Consider the following 17,267-nt stretch of genomic DNA (forward strand, 5'->3'; position numbering starts at 1 on the left):
GAGGAGCTCCGGAATGGTCCGGAGGTAAAGATTGATATATAGGACGGATGGTTTCGGACACCGGAAGTGTTTCGGGCATCACCGGTAACGTACCGGGACCACCGGGACCACCGGAGGTGGTCCCGGGGGACCACCGAAGGGGGGGCTGCGACCCCAAGAGGTAAGATGGGCTAAGTGGGGGTGGGAACCAGCCCCTAGTTGGGCTGGTGCGCCTCCCGACTCAGCCCATGGCGCAGGGGAAAGAAAAAGAGGGGGGGAACCCTAACTTAGGTGGGCCTTAGGCCCACCAGAGGGGTGCGCCACCCCTCCTCCCTCATCTGGCCGCCACACCCCCCATCTGGGAGGGCTGCCGCACCCCCTAGGGTGGGAACCCTAGGGGTGGCACCCCCTCTCCCCTTCCCCTATATATAGTGGGCACTTTTGGCCTTTGGAGGACACAGTTTTCCCTCTCCCTCGGCGCAGCCCTGCACTTCTTCCTCCTCCTCTCTGCCGGCGCTTGGCGAAGCCCTGCCGGGAGACCTCGTCTCTCCACCAACACCACGCCGTCGTGTTGCTAGTCTTCTTCCCCAACCTCTCCCTCCTCCTTGCTGGATCAAGGTGCGGGAGACGTCACCGGGCTGCACGTGTGTTGAACGCGGAGGTGCCGTTGTTCGGCACTAGATCGGAATCGCTGCGAGTACGACTCCATCAACCGCGTTCTAGCAAACGCTTCCGCTTAGCAATCTTCAAAGGTACGAAGATGCTCTTACCCCTCTCTCGTTGCTGGTCTCTCCATAGGAAGATCTGAACTTGCGTAGGAATTTTTTTGAATTTATGCTACGTTACCCAACAATGTTTCCACACAGGCATGCATGCGCCAACCAAAGAAAATATACATTTTTACAGTTTCTATCGAAGAAATCGACACCTCAATTTTTGGCGCCAACCTCCTTCCCGCCTCAACCGCCCGATCTCCATACGACACCAACATAACGGTTGGCGCGGAGTTACGATGCAGCGTAGCCATCGACCTGGAATGAAGCGGCTCTCGTCCTCGCCGCCGTCGCTATTTGAATTTCCTTTCCGCCACGGGGCACCTCACTACAGGAAGGCTCTAATTCAAGGCCATAATTCCTTTCCAACCCGCTCCACATCCAACCCCCTCAAAGTTCAAAACTTCCCGCATGCAAGCTTGCGTAGTGAGTCGTGGCGAAACCAACCCAATCTCGCAGAGCGATTTCATCGTATGTTTCCACACAAACATGCATGCCCCAACCAAAGAAAATATACATCTTTACATTTTCTATCGAAGAAATCAACACCTCAATTTTTGGCGCCAACCTCCTTCTCGCCTCAACCGCCCGATCTCCATACGACACCAACATAACGGTTGGCGCGGAGTTACGATGCAGCGTAGCCATCGACCTGGAATGAAGCGGCTCTCGTCCTCGCCGCCGTCGCTATTTGAATTTCCTTTACGCCACGGGGCACCTCACTACTGGAAGGCTCTAATTCAAGGCCATAATTCCTTTCCAACCCACTTCAAATCCAGCTCCCTCAACGTTCAAAACTTTCCGTATGCAAGCTTGCGTCGCCAATCGTGGCGAAACCAACCCAATCTCGCAGAGCGATTTCATCGTATGTTTCCACACAAACATGCATGCCCCAACCAAAGAAATTATACATCTTTACATTTTGTAGTAAGAAATCAACACCTCCAATTTTTGGCGCCAACTTCCTTCCGCCTCAGCCATCCGATTCCCATACGGCATCAACATAACGGTTCGCGCGGAGTTACGATGCAACGTAGCCGTCCATCTGGCATCAAGCGGCCCTCGTTCTCGCGGCCGCCGCTATTTGAATTCCCTTTCCGTGATCGGACACTTCACAACGAGAATGCTGCAATTCAAGGCCATAACTCCTTTCCAACCCGCTCCCTCAAAGTTGAAAACTTTTCTACGCAAACCCGCGTCACTGGGCACGACGAAACGATCTCATCACAAGTTTCCCCACAAGCATCTATGCCGCACACGCGCGGACATATGGGAGGAGAGAAGAGAAGAGCGGGGCGGAGCCACAGGATCCACACCAACATCTGGCTCCTCTCTCTCTCACTAACCATGACAGTAAGCAATGCTTTCCTTTTTCTTTTCGCTTAATGACGATGAAAATGCCCTCGTCCACAAGTCGTTCCTTCTTTTAGGATTAGGAGATAGGAGACTGTAGCCCTAGATGAATGAATGAATGAATGAATGATGGAAGCTTATTATAAATCCCTTGGTTGGTTTACTTGGGTTGGTATGCATGTTTGAGGAACAAATCCAATCCTCCAACTCTTTATCTCTTTGCTGCCAAAAATCGTTGCAACCGTCACTGAATATATATTTGCTGCTATACGATATACGATGCGAGTACGACTAGGAGGAGGAGTAGTATATTTGGTTTGGTGAGCATCGCACGCGTCCTCTTCTCTCGTCCCGGTCGGTCGTCTCCCCCCCTATCCGCCTCCCCAACGACCAGAGAGAGAGAGAGAGAGAGAGATCTGCCTCCATCCCGAGCGCGACAGCTAGGGTTCCTCGCCGCCGCCGGCCCGCCGCCCCTCCCTCCCAGCCGGCCGAGGCCCCCGTCTCCACCCGGCAGCAGCGCCTCCCTCCCTCCCGCCCCGGCGCGGCCGGTCCCGCCGCCCGCAGCCACGCCGGGGACCGGTCCATAGGCAGGTACCTAGCCACCGCCCCCTCCCTCCTCCCTCCTTCACCACCCCCTTCCTCGTTACATCCTCTGCCCGTTCAATTTCTGTTCTCCCGATTCCTGTGTCGGATGAGTGCCTGCTGCACTAGATTGGGTAATAATTGCGAGGATGTATGCAACGACCACTGTGTCCTCACGAGCAGTAGTTGCCGCGTGGGTTTTCCCAGCGCGTGCTCGAGTTCGCATCGCGTGGAAGGGATCCTGCCTGGTAGGCGTTTGCGGGTAGTGCTTGCAGGGGCGGGCAAATCTTCACGAAATCGCAGTGGTTTGACTTTTTTTCAGAGAGATGGGCAAATGTACGTGGTAGCAATAGTGAAACATGTTAGACTGACTTTTTTTCCCCCCCAGATCAAGCCGTTTTATTTAATCCGCACCGCCTCGACCTGAAACCATCAAACCGTATCGCAGTAGCGTGCAGTTTGAGATTGAGAGCAGCAGGAGCTTTGCCTAGGTTACACTGGCCCAAATTGGCTAAACACATTAGTGGTTCTGTTGTGCTGTGTAGTTGATTTTTTTTATAAGCAGTCTGACGTATTTTTATTGTTATTTACCGTTTAAAGTGGCTGACCGTTTCTCCTTTTGCATGTTAGCTGGTCGCGCCTTCTGGTGGAGGGTCTCAGGCCAACAATTCTGGATGCATCTATGACATGGTGGACAGGGCAGCAGAAGCGAGTCAGTGTGAGCTGGCAGCCGACGGAGTTGTTTTCTGGGATGAAGCGTTGGTAAAGACAGCAAGCCCACAAGGTCCGCAGATGCGTTGCAAGGAGTTGCGCTGTTATAATGACAGCCCTGTCATGTGCTTGAAAAAAGATGTTAACTGTGAGCTGGAAAAGGTCGCCTTGTTGCCAAAACTTGACGCTGAGGTCTCTAGTCGTGCCCACCAAGATTCAGTTCCTTCATCGTCTGGGTTTGACCTTGCTGTTTCTTTGGATTGCAAGGCTGGTAGTGAGATTGGTCAAATATCTCAACACGAAACTGGCATGGAGAGAGTGCCTTGTGGCTCACAGGGAGGAGCAATGCTGTCACGTGAGCGTGGATTTTGGAAGCAGGCTATTGGGGACGAGAATCAGTTTTCCAGTATGGAAGGATGTAGTGAAAATGGGGGCTTGCCAGATTTGGGGAAGCTTGACACTGAGAAATTTCCACAAGATGCTGATGGCCTGAGTTCGATCAATGCTAATCATGAGCTGGGAAGGGATTGTTTTTTGCCAAATATTGATGAAAAGGTGTCCTTCCCCGTTGATGAAGCTTTGGCCCCTTCCTTCTACCAGAGCCCTATGGATGTTATTGTAGAAGATAGCAAGTCATGCATACAGAAATTAACTCAAGATTCACTGGAAGGAGATATGCTTTCATGTGAGCGCGAGGCCAGTTTTCCTACCGAGGCTTCTGGAAACGAGAATCAACATCATAGGATGGCGGTGTCAAAGGGTCAGATTCCATCTATTTGTAAAGATGCAAATAGTGCGAGTCTAAATGCTTGTGGTCTTTTCCCTGAAATAGAAGTTCTACGCCAACAGGCTGACAAAGAATACAAGGTCTTTGAACTACCCCCAGAGATATACCTGGCTGGATCTTCCTATAACCCACCTTTCCTAGATGGACTTTGTCGTAGTGGCAAGGAATCATCTGCTGTGTGCCTGGGTCATCAAGATTCTTCTGGTGTCAAATCGCGTTGTCAAGATCATTTGGTACAAGAGCTCAATGCATATAACTCTTTCGTTGACAAACCTCGCTCTGCTGATTTTGTTGAAAATGGCAACTATGAAGAATCACAAAATCAAATTTCAGAGTCATTAAATGCCTCCAAGCGTAGGAATCCAAGAAGGGCCGCCTCATCAAGAAATTACTCTCTTGTGGAACATGATCAAATAAACCAAGGAAGCAGTAGCACATGCAAATCTAAGAAGGTCGAGAGTTCATGCTCATTAGTTGAAAGCACCTTGATTAAGTTCCCAAACAAAACTACCAAGGTAAGAAGTGGCATCAACAGACCACAGAAATTGACTGCCTGGGGCAGTCTAGAAAAGCTAACAGATGGTTTTGGTCAGAACTGTGAACCTTCTACCTCCAATTCTCATCTGATTTGCCTTGAAAACTGTGGGAGATCAAACAAAAGATCTGGGAAGAAAGAACAGCCAATTGTTCGAAAGGCTCGAAGTTCAAGATGTTCAAAATATAAGTTCCCTGCCTTTTCTGTTACCAGATATGCACCAGATGAATTGAATGGCGAACCTACCTTTTCAGTCATGGATGGTACTTATGGCTCCTCAGAAGGTTACGTAGGAAACTTTCCTAGATTGGCTCCTCATGCATTGCTGAATGTTTCTGATGATCCTCACAAAACTGCGCAACATATGTCTATCCAGACTGACATGCATCAGTTAGACAGGTGCTTGGAGAGTGTTACTCAAGAAACATGCCCTGCGTACATCCGTGGGGAATTCGCTAAATCAATTGCTCAACCTTCTCTCAATAATGCTGGTGTTGGATTTTCGCCCGACTCTGTTTTGGAGGTAGCCTCTGTTACATGTGAAAACAACACTTCTGCAAGCCATGATGTTAAACTGCGTGGAAACCCATCTTATGCTGCTGCATTGACCGAAAGTGATCTTCATGCATCTGATTTATCTACTTCCTACTCTGGAAAAAATCATGCTTCATCATCAACAGATTTTGAGCAGCAGCCCAAAACTGTGAGGGGTGATGAGAACACAAGAAGTGAAGAGATTAATCAGTCCCACGCCATAATTGGTTATGTTGGTGAGGGAAAATTGCAAGGCTTAAAGAGGTCCAATGAAGCGAGGAAAACTAAAATGTTGGAGAAGCAGAAAGGGCGAAAGAAAGATGGAATAAAGGGAAATAACATAAGAGATGGAAGTTCCACCAAAATTTCATCAAGGGAAGCTTCAAAATACAGGGCCTTCTCTGATGATCCATCTTCACTTGTTTCATCGGGACCTTTAAAGTTCAGTTCTTGTTTTGAGGTCGTAACTTCTGCCACACAGGGTATCAGTATGCATGAACATGGCTGGGTGCAGGGTCCGTCTGTAACTGGCAAGGAGAAAACGAGTTCACTTAACAATGTGAAATCACCGAGGTGCAAGAAAAGTGGTGGTCTTAGAGGGAAGAAGGATATGGTGCAGGATCCACATATGAAGCAAAAAACCAAGAATAAAAATATAGCAGATGACATTCTCATTGATTCTGGATCATCCATTTTACCTTATCAGCTCGCTACTGATCTGGCAGCATCTCATACGAATGAACAGAGTAGGTCTCCTCTTATTTGAATTTTATTACTTAATCCTTTTTAACTGTCATGTATCAAGTGACTTCGATAGATACTGACATTCTTCTATTTTTCCTAGGTTATTATCGTAGTCCAGCTATTGAATTTACATTCCAGAATCCCGCTGCTATATCTACCGAATTACCTGGAAATGCTGCTTGCTCAACAGGTGGGGCATCTGTACCACAGCCGAAACGTGCTGCATGGGCATGTTGTGATGATTGCCAAAAGTGGCGCTGCATACCATCTGAATTGGCAGATGTCATTGGAGAAAACAGATGGTATAGCTTTCCCTCCTGTTACCTTTTGATCATTTTCCAGGGCTGCACCTGTCTGCTAATAGCCTAGTCCTGAGAATCATATTCTGGAGTTTTGTACTACATTGCTCTGCTCTGCGTGAATTCAGATTTTCCTTTTAAAGTTCTTCCTTTTTGCTTAGATAGTTTTTATTTTCCAGGCTACTAATCCTGAATGATCAACTTGAGCTGCAATGAATTTTGTAGAAAGATGCTAATTTGCTTAATGTCAAAAGATTAACTGGGACAATACTTTCACACACAGTACATCCCCTCATGTGTTGTGTAAGGCTGACATGTCGATACTATCTTCATGTAATCCCATTGAGAATTTATAGTTTGTAAACTCTTGTTATCTTGGCAGTAGCTGCTAGCCCAGTTAGTCAGTGGAAGAAATACCCCTTGATTGTTCCCCGTGCAAACAGCTGTGGACCTACAATTTTTTGTCTGTGGGTTGGGTTCTAATATATAGCTCACATATCTGTGTTGGGTCCATCCCTTTAATAATTTGTGTTTCATCAAGGGTGTTTCCAAGAAATGCAATGCACATGCATATTAAGGTTTTTACAAATACAATACGGGAGCCTCACAACCTATCATGTGGCCCTGCTACTCTGTTAAAATACGTATTTCGGTATTTCTTTTGCTCTTTCTGTTATGTTCTGTTGTGATATAGTGCATTTGTGTGCTAATTTTAATCATGGTTCATATATCGAATGCTTTATGCTTCTGATCCATCCTTGTTACTGTGAAGGACTTGCAAGGACAATGATGACAAGGCGTTTGCTGATTGTTCTATACCACAAGCGAAGACAAACGCTGAGATCAATGCTGAGCTTGAACTTTCAGATGCTTCTGCTGATGAAGCTGACAAGGATGGATCAAACTCAAAAGGTTTTGAATTGTTTTTGCATTTTTCTTCAGTACACTTTCTAGCATAGTTAAAAAAGCCGTCTAGGCTCTAGTGCTTAACGGCGCCTAATGTGCGCATAAATTGCGCGTGCGCTTTGGTCAGAAAAGCACAAGGCGGTAGCAAAACACACAATTAACGCCTAGCACTTTTTTAACTTTGCTTTCTAGTCATAATACATAAGGCTCCCTTATGTTGCACATCAATAGAATCTGATTTTAGGATGCTCTTTTGCATCATTTCTGTTGTGTAGCTTCTAGGGCACCGTCCTGGACAAATCTTAGATCGAACGCATATCTACATCGTAACCGAAGGAATCAATCCATTGATGAGGTATGTGCTGATTGCCCGATTCACTCACTTCTTTCTGTATATCATATTCATCTACTTCTCTGATTGCAGTGATCTTTAATTGTTAAGGACAGTTAGTAAATAAGGTTGATATAGATTTTTTTCACATAATACCATTTCTTACTTCCTACTTATAGGATGAATAGTATACTGTGGGAAAGTCAAGTGTATAAAAAAGAACAGATTTGCACCCTACTCACTGCTAATTCTCTTCTCAACAAATGTACTTTCTCTCATGTGACAACTCTTCTAATCCATTATAGATTATACTATTTTGAACCAGTGTACACGATGTATTGATGTTCTTGATTCATGGAGCATGAATACCAGTTAACATTTGAAAATAATGGCCTGTTTTTTTATCTTATGTATTTTTTACATTACTATCAGAGCATGGTTTGCAACTGCAAGCCTCCTCAAGATGGCCGAATGGGTTGTAGAGATGGCTGTTTGAACAGAATGCTCAACATTGAATGCGCAAAACGTACATGTCCATGCGAGGAGCAATGTTCTAATCAGCAGGTCATTTTTTGTATTTTTTTTCTTTGTTCTAATGCATATTTCCTGTATTATATTGTGTTTGATCTTATAAAATATCTGAAACAGTTTCAAAGGCGCAACTATGCAAAAATTGAATGGTTCCATTCTGGTAAGAAGGGCTATGGATTGCAGTTGCTAGAAGAAGTATCTGAAGGGCGGTTCCTTATTGAATATGTTGGCGAGGTACCAATTCTGACTGCCTACTTCCTCTATTTTTTTCATCCTTTCTTCTCTTGGTGGTGATTATCCTGTGGGATGGGTTGGGTGCATGCGTGGTAGCTATATTCCTGTTGGTGCATGTCTGTTAGTTTTAAGCTATTTGTAATGTTTAGGTTCATTTTGAGGTATATAAGTGTGAGCTACTTATGTTAAGCAGCAATAAAAATATATCTTCCTCTTCACCCACACGAGCAAAGTGCCTCTGTGTTGCAACGGAGGGAAATAGCTCAATGGTGCCCATTACTCTGAGACAAATTAATACTATAATTTCTAGTTTTCTACCAACATCTTTTGACCAAAACAAATTGATACTGTAATTGATCAGGGTAGATATATTTCACCAAAACAAATCTTGAGCACAACCTGCATATGGCTTCAGTTGCGCGTCGTGGCAAACACCGGCATCTTCTCCAGCAAACATTGTGTCTCTCTCCCGTGTCACCATCCTTCTCCTTCTTGATTGCTTCAAGCTGACCCTCTGGCTTCTTGTCAACCGGCTGAGAGTCCATGAGAGGATTTTATCATGAAACTCCCTACACCTTCCAAAGACATTACATCATTGAAGTCCATCGGGTTGCTCACACAATCCAAAAGCACAACCTAACACGAATCTGTGCCTGCCTATAGGCACATCTCAGGATTGTGCCCGTGAGCACAAGCAGCGTGCCAAAGCAAATTGAAATATTACATCGTGTTGAATATGCTGAATACGAAAACTGGTTCGCCATTTCCATGAAACAGGGCTCTGGGTGCAGCTAGCACTATTGTCCAATGGCTCACCTAACCTTCTTAGGTCGACAGGCAAAAGGATTCAAAGTAATCAATACTTAAATGACCCAGTCGTACCAGTCGGTCCATATGCATGATGTAAATGCCCATCATCTATTTTGACACAGTTGTAACATCATTTTGTTGTTTCCCCAACATGCAGATAATAACACATTCCGCCCATAATACATAGTTACAACCCACAGGGGCACAAATATTCCTGCTCTTCAGTTCCATTAAATTTCTAAAATATTTTTACCAAAGTATAAATCGTACCTGTAAAGAGAAGGTCTTTGTTGATTTGTTTACTTTGTTGTTCTTCCAGGTCCTTGATATAACGACTTATGAATCCCGTCAAAGAGATTATGCTTCCAAGGGCAAGAAGCATTTCTACTTTATGGCACTAGATGGTGGTGAGGTAGGCTTTATGATTTCTGTCATTATGTTTTAACCAGGAACTTTTCTATTGTATTAGATTTTAACTTCCTCCATTTTTAGTTGCAAGCGTTTCACCATTTTCTATGTGTTTGATGCGAAATATCTTATAATTTCCCTTTATATCCTTCTGTCTGCCATTAATAGATGATACCACACACATAAGTACATAACCCTGTGTTGCACCCACTTTTATAAGTCATTTGTCCTGATACTAGTACACAAATAAATCTGTTGGGCCACTTTTAATCTCTTGCTTTTAATCCTTCCAGGTAATAGATGCCTGCACCAAGGGAAACTTGGGTCGGTTCATCAATCATAGCTGCAGTCCTAATTGCCGCACAGAGAAGGTGGAAGTTCTGTTTATTTGTTTTTCTGTCTTTGTATTGCTGTGCACATTTCTTGCTGGTTAAAATCTGCTGATAATCTCCAATACCACTCATTATCGTCTACTTGTGCAAAATCAAAATACTGGTGATGCTTGAAATACTTTCATGAGTTCTATTACCAACATGAGCTTACTAAATTGTTTCTCCTTGTTTAGTGGATGGTCAATGGAGAGGTTTGCATTGGAATTTTTGCTATGAGGAACATCAAAAAGGTAATGCTAGATATCATCAATAAACTTAGCTTCTCATAGAGCCTTGTCCCACCTCCTATGCCTCATCTTTTTAGATGTTAGCTTAACTTTTTACCTTTAAGGATGATGATTTACTTTGTGATAATATTTCTAATTGAACTTGCAACATTCGAAGGTCCTCATTTTATTATGTGAATAGTTTCCTGTATCCACCTACATCTATATGATGCATGTAGTTGATATTCATTTTCTCACAGGGTGAAGAATTAACGTTTGATTACAACTATGTCCGTGTATCTGGTGCTGCTCCTCAAAAATGCTTTTGTGGCACTGCCAAATGCCGGGGTTACATTGGTGGAGACATATCAGGGTCTGGTATCATCACCCAACATGATGCAGAAGCAGAGTATTTTGAACCCATGGTCACTTGCAAGGATGCAGAGGAAATGCTAGGAAATGCATGTTCTCATGGTGCAAATCCAAGTGTTGTTGAGCTTGAGCATGAAACCTCCATCCAACAAGAAGATTCAAATAACTGCCCACCTGTAACCCCAGACTCTGAACCTCACCAAACTTCCCCTATCTTGTTTGACGATAGTGAGCTAGAAAATTCCTGGGAAATGTGGAGCCCACAGGATGCTGAAGACCCCACCCGTACACCTGTCCATGTGCCCCGAACAATAGATAGTACTTTGCAGCAGTTACCAGTATATGACCCTCAGCCTTCAGAGTTCTTGCCGAAGGCTCCTAACACAATGGATGGACCAAAGGCTCCAAATGTGATGAACCAGTCAGCACCTAGCTCCGATTTGGGCCACAACCTGGTGGTACCTGATTTCCATGCTAAGAAAAACAATCTAAAAGATCACAGAGATGTAAAATCATCATTGTGTTCTATTGACAATGAAAATACTCCGAGAGGTAACACTTGCTGCCAAATGTTCCTTTCTTGCTGCTTGGCATGATAAATTTAATGATGTCTCTGTGGTATCTGCAGTTGAAGCAAGACTGAACAACCTACTGGATCGAGATGGAGGTATTACCAGACGAAAAGTATGTAACTAACTTATCCATTTTATTGTATACCTTTCTGAATACTAGACTTGGATTGAATATTTTAGTCTTAACTTGTAACAAGTATGCTAAATTGGAACAACCCTCTTTCTGCCTTGTGTATCTGTCCTTAGTCCACCACGTGCACAGATCAATAAAATCATTAACTAAGTTAGAAACAGACCATTGCTATCCCTAACTAAGGCAAGAGATTTTTTTTCAATCTATTGGTTACTTCGCCGCACAATCTCTACCAACTTCAAGTACATATCAAATCAGTAATGCTCCATGCATTTTGTTGTGCTGCAATGCTTTGGTTGGGACAGAGTTTTTATCAGTACTGTAAGTAGCCTCATAGGTTTAGATGTGGAGTAGATCAAACACCACTTTTGCATGGAACACGGCTTCTTTAATCTTTAATAACGAAATATCATGGTTTTCATGCATGGACAGATATATTAAAACACAGTTTTTTTTTGGCCGAGGACACATAATGAAACAGAGGGAGTACTTTAGATATGCCATTGTTCAATGAAAGTTGGGAAGGCTTACGAGATGAGCATAATTTGATTAGTGATGCTAACATTTTCGTAGTGTATGGAAGACATATTACCATTGTGGCACTCACATTTCTTCAGCACAAAAGCTCAAGGACATACTGTGTAACTTTCGACTGCTTGAACTTCTAGGATTGTGAAACCCTCTTAGTTTTCAGATTCTTTTTGATTGCTTATACTCGTGTACTCCCTCCGTTCCTAAATAAGACCTTTTAGAGATTCCAGTATAGACTACATATGGATCAAAATGAGTGAATGTATGCTCTAAAATACGTCTATATACATCCGTATGTAGTCCATATTGGAATCTTCTAAAAGGTCTTATATTTAGGAATGGAGGGAGTAGATTGCAAGGCATAGCTCCATCTTGGAAGAGTTCACTAATTTGATGTGTTCATAGTCCATCAGTTGTACCTCCTATAGTGCAAATGTTTATTTCTGCTCCACCCTTTCTTACATGTTCTAACTAGTGGTGTGAACAATTTGTTTTCTACACAGGATTCAGCAAATGAATATTTGAAGCTTCTTGCATTTGTGATCCCAGCGGCACATGACAATACTACAGAGGAACGGGAAAATGCTGCAACCCCAGCAGAACGTGACAAGGCTGGGGGTACATCTAAAAGGTTTGGTTACCGTTGGGATGTCTAGCAAGTTTTCTGTACCCAGTCTAAATGAGCTACTGTTTAATCTCTTTCAGTGCAAGGGATCTTTCGTTAATTCTTGATGCACTTCTAAAAACAAAATCACGCTCTGTCCTGTTGGATATCATCAACATGAATGGTATATTTCCTGGCCTTTGTGCAACTTCCCATATGAAAGATAACCTTCTATAATTACAAACTGGTAATTTTCTATTCTACGACAGGATTCCAAATGCTTCATAATATATTGAAGCAGAATCGAGACACCTTTCTTCGAAGACCTATAATACGGAAGCTTCTGAAGGTTTGCCACTACTTCGATTTTATCAATTCTTATAATCACCTGTTGTACGGTTTCAGTTATGATCACCTTTGTATGGTTTTTACCATTGTGATGTCCCATCACCTGGTTTTTTCCTGCATATTTCACATTTTATTACTATTCTATATTTCCATCAACTAGTCTTTATGAATGTTGGCATCTTCCTTTAGGTATTGGAGTTTCTAGCTTTGAAGGGAATCCTGAGAGCTGAAAAAATAAATGAAAAAGCCCCACGTGAGAAAATGGAAAGGTTAGGTTATTCTAATTTGTAACTTCTGATTCTACTAAATGAAATGCTGATTAAAGAATTTTATAGTGGGTTGGATGGTTAACCTTTTCCTTTTTATATGCAAATATCATACATTTTTCTATTTTGTTTTGTGTAATGACTTGTTAGTTTAGATTACACAGTGTTTCCCAAAAGAAGAGTATTATTGCTTGAGTTATTTCTTTGTACGTTAGATGATTGAACTCTCCAGTTTCATATAAGGAGGGCTACCCCCCAATGTCCACTCCATTTGTACAAAAAGTGATTGGGTGGACAAATGAGGTGCCGAGCCATCACCAATACTTCAAAGAAAAAATATTACAACACAAAATTGTTAAACAATTCAAATAGGAATTTGCAAATTAAAATTAAATTCATTCGGAGATCCTAGGCTTCTATTGGTTTCCATGATGCACACACTCATGATCATTGATAAGTTGTTGATGCACTTATCTACAATGGGGAGTACGACACTCGCAAGGCATTTGGGCTGCCCGGTTGGCGTCCTTTGGTTAGCAGTGTGCCACCAGTTGATGAGGGCTTCGCCGGGGACGGGACCGCAGAAGCGGGCATAGGTCCAGGGGAGGACTTTTAAGTGACATTCTGTCTTAACGGGTCCAGGAGATAGGCTACTCATGAAAACAAGGTGCACCTTCTTCCGGGAGGCCATCCGAAAGGAACCTCGAAGTTAGGCGTGCTTGGCTTGTAGCAAGTTGAGGATAGGTGACCGACCCAGAAGTTGATCCCGGGTGCGCATGAGTGAGGACAAAGTGCGTAGGAAATGCCCCATCAACCTGCGGTGTAGGTTACCTCGAAACATAAGTGGCGTGCAGCAAACAGAGTTCGTCGAGGAACTCAATCTTGGCAGCTTCCTCTGATGGCCGTAGACCACGGTCAACCACCATTGCCCAGCCGAGGAGGAAACCTGGGCTGAGACGGCATTATTGGTGAGCGTCACGTTGGTCAGGGAGACACAATGACTCTTCCAAACGAGGAGAATCCCACCCGAAGTAACCATCAGACTCTGATCCCACTGTTTCAAGAATGAGTTAGGCAGTTAAGGTTTTGACTTTGGTTTCTTGCAAGCATACAACCAAGGCATTGGAAGAGCCGACAATAGAGCGAACAGCCATGCACTGGTCTCTGTCGTTAAGACCTCACAGTTTTTTTTCAAAGTTGATATGAAAGAGGTCTTGATTTACAGCTATGTGTAGTTGTAGGTTTTCTGTACTGCGTTACCCTTGATCCTATTAGTCTATCACTAAGCCTTGCCGGTGGATAATGGCCGTAGAAAAATCTCCATTGCCAATACCTTTGTTTTTTGTTTTTTTGGAGCTTCAGTTGTACAAGTTTTCATTACCTTGTCCTGTACTTTTTATTGTTGCAGATTCAGGGACTCGATGCTGAAATTGACCTGGCATAGTGATAAACAGGTAATGTACTAGAGATGATGGATGCTTTTTAACTTGTACTTTGGACATACATCTGTATGCTATTTATTTGTTAGAATGTTTAGCTAATCCATGGACTAATGCATGGAAAGATGCACCATTTTCTGATGTAACTTTACAAATGTAATGAATGAATTAAATAATCGAGGATGGGAAAACCGCAGATAAAAGTGTACATGTATGTGACCATACTTGTGACATGGACAGCTTATCCCACAAACCTTTGCTTATTTTCATGTTCATAAAACTAGGTCCCAACTCCCCCATTCTTTCTTGTCCTGGCTTAACACCAGAGACAGGTCTGCAAGTTAATTTAAGTGAGCCACAGTTTCCCCTATTAAAAAATAATGTTACGAGCAGATGCTTTTCATAAAATTGACATGCCTGTTAGTTTTACCAGTCATGGTCCCATACGGAAGTCTTTGCTGCTGGCTGACTAGCTATTTGTCAGTTCACATTATTTATTATTTTGTCTTGCCCAGTCCTGTTCACATTCTGTGTAGGTTTTGCAGTAGGAAATGCGGAATCAGAAATTTGTTACTCTCTGCAAGCATATGCTAGGTTGTCCAGATTCCCCAATATTTAGAGTGGCCTATCTAATTTTTATATTAATTTTAACAGGTTCAAACAATGGCTCGGCAATTCTGTGAGAATTGGATCCATCCTTATATGGATGGACCTGTTTCAACTTCAAAATGGCATACAGATTCATATTCCACTAGAAGAAGAAAGCGCAAGAGCCGTTGGGATTATCAACCAGAATACCACTATAAAATGGTTGGATTACAAGTTCGGAAAGTCTATGGAGAATTTGGTCTTCAGGCTGGCTTGATCAGAAATAAGTCGCAGCCTGTGATTGGAAGCAACTCAACAGGTGCAGAAGATGATGTGCCTCCTGGGTTTGAGCCTCAGCAGGGTCGTTCCGTAGCTCCAGGATTCTGCCACCCTAACTTGAGTATTTCATATGGGATTCCTGTTGCTCTTGTTCAGCACTTGGGAACCCCAGAAGTTGAAGGAGGTGGCAACCGTGGCCAGAAATGGAAAGTCGCACCTGGTGTGCCTTTTAGTTCTTTTCCACAGTTGCAACGGGGGAGTGTTTGTCCTTCTACTTCAACTCAGATGTCCTGTAATGACGCCATGAGACAGAACAACAATTCAGGATATCGAGGAAGAGGTTTCGATAGAGGTGGAAGGGTGCAAAGGAATGGGCGGAATGGGGCAAGAACGAGATATCCATATGATCAAGGAAGAAGATTCCCAAGCAATCATCATAGATCTGAAAGATGGCAGCCCTGGCCCCAGGAGCAGGATGGTGGTTCAGGATCTAGGGGCAGACAATGAATGACCTGGTCGCCCTGGCTTTGAACCCCAATTAGTTGTGTATACATGGTAATTCCTTCCTGTTCATCAGAAGTGTACACAAGCAAACTGTGTTAGCTTCTCATTCAATGTAACAGAAGTTTTCTACTGATTTCTTTCAACAGTAGCAGAAGATATGCTACAGATAGGTAATTGCCATTGCAGTTCTGTTACTAACTATTAATTCACTCCCAATGTGTAATCTCAATAGGAATAATAATTGATTCGATTCAATTCTTGTTCCAGGCCAAAATTGAAAATTTATTCGTTGTCAACTTCTTGATTCAGTGTGATTTTCACTTTGGTGGGCGGCAATCGGTCGGAGGAAGAAGAAGACTAGTATGATTTTCATTCTACTTTTTTTTTTCACTGGTTGTTCTGCCTCCAATTGTCTTTCTACTGTACTGGCTGGCTGTTTACCTGGATGATTATCGGTTGTAAGATGCCCTTTGGGTGTCTTTCTTAAAGAAAAAAGCTTTGTGATGTCCAAGTTACTTGCACTATTTTTCGATTGTTTTGTTTTTGTTGTGTGCTTGCAGTTTTTTTGTTTGCAGGAAAGTGATGCGTGCTTTGATATTCTATAAGGATGTTTTGGCTTTGCTATTTCCGTTTCTCTATGTGCATCTTCCATGTTCCTTGTTAGCTGTACCTTGGGGGATAATACTGCAATAAAATCTGCACTTTGGTGCAAAAATAAAATAAAATAAAACTATCTGAGTCATTAGATGGATGGCTCAGATCTGGTAAATTTCATGAAACACCCCCTTAAAATACATACAGTTGAAGTAACCACCTCAACTTTCTCATATTCAACAGTTTTGTCCTTGGTAAATAAGACTATTTTCAAATCTTCAATGCCCTCTCTTTGCGCATATATATGACTTGCTTTAAAGTACTTTTTATAGCACTAATCATGCAAGAAAATTGTAATGTTCACTAAAAATATGCCAATATCTATTAGAAATGCTTTACATGAGAAAATTAGACCATCCCCTGACCATGGAAAATCATGCACAAATATTTGAGTATATGTCAAAAGGAACCATCTGAGACACAAATATTCTGGTACATATCAAATTGGACCATCCCAGATACAGATATTCTAGTACTATGTCAAATTCCATGCACTACATGAGACTTACATACATATAGGTTGTATCATTTATAATGCATGACCAGCATGAGACTTGCATACATATAGGTTATGTCATTTATAATGCATGACCAGCAAGACTGACCTTCAAGGACTGAAATGATGACCACCTGCATCAGCTTTGCTTTCTTGATGGCACATGACAAAATATTTCTAGCTCTAGTGCTTGTTGCTCATCAAGCTTCATGTCCTGGGGAAAGATCACACCAAACAAATATAGTACAGTTTAGTTTGAGCAGAAGACCGTGCAAGTGCCAATACGTTGGCACTTACAAATATTTCCTCATGAGCTAATCAAATGAATATGCATGAACAACACCCTAGACTAGTAGGAACAAATCT

At 42.9% G+C, this 17,267-nt stretch overlaps 1 protein-coding gene across 4 annotated transcripts; it reads left to right on the plus strand.

The window, feature by feature from the left end:
* The first annotated feature begins 2,407 nt into the window (after nt 1-2,407).
* Nucleotides 2,408-16,262, plus strand: LOC123431465. 4 transcript variants are annotated; one of them, XR_006623106.1, is made up of 19 exons: nt 2,408-2,696; nt 3,318-6,000; nt 6,099-6,300; nt 7,070-7,209; nt 7,479-7,558; nt 7,967-8,098; nt 8,183-8,299; nt 9,429-9,521; nt 9,811-9,888; nt 10,083-10,139; nt 10,376-11,039; nt 11,116-11,171; nt 12,227-12,354; nt 12,429-12,511; nt 12,597-12,676; nt 12,865-12,944; nt 14,350-14,395; nt 15,035-15,921; nt 16,019-16,262. XR_006623106.1 is itself a non-coding variant. In XM_045115260.1 (18 exons), the coding sequence occupies exons 2-18, from the start codon at nt 3,375-3,377 to the stop codon at nt 15,752-15,754; spliced, it is 5,382 nt and encodes a 1,793-aa protein (XP_044971195.1). In that variant the 5' UTR covers nt 2,408-2,696; nt 3,318-3,374; the 3' UTR covers nt 15,755-16,262. The 4 variants fall into 4 exon arrangements, 2 of the variants coding, with proteins under 2 accessions (XP_044971195.1, XP_044971196.1); XR_006623107.1 differs by having other exon boundaries at nt 16,061-16,262; XM_045115260.1 differs by having other exon boundaries at nt 15,035-16,262.
* Nucleotides 16,263-17,267: the final 1,005 nt, after the last annotated feature.

Source organism: Hordeum vulgare, chromosome 2H, assembly GCF_904849725.1.
Source record: "Hordeum vulgare subsp. vulgare chromosome 2H, MorexV3_pseudomolecules_assembly, whole genome shotgun sequence".
Lineage (NCBI taxonomy): Eukaryota > Viridiplantae > Streptophyta > Magnoliopsida > Poales > Poaceae > Hordeum > Hordeum vulgare.

Bases quoted from the DNA above. Each gene is read 5' to 3' on its own strand.
- LOC123431465 (XM_045115260.1), top strand. From the start codon at position 3,375: ATGGTGGACAGGGCAGCAGAAGCGAGTCAGTGTGAGCTGGCAGCCGAC. The intron at 8,099-8,182 runs GTCATTTTTTGT...TATCTGAAACAG, and splicing joins AGCAATGTTCTAATCAGCAG to TTTCAAAGGCGCAACTATGC. The intron at 9,522-9,810 runs GTAGGCTTTATG...TAATCCTTCCAG, and splicing joins TGGCACTAGATGGTGGTGAG to GTAATAGATGCCTGCACCAA.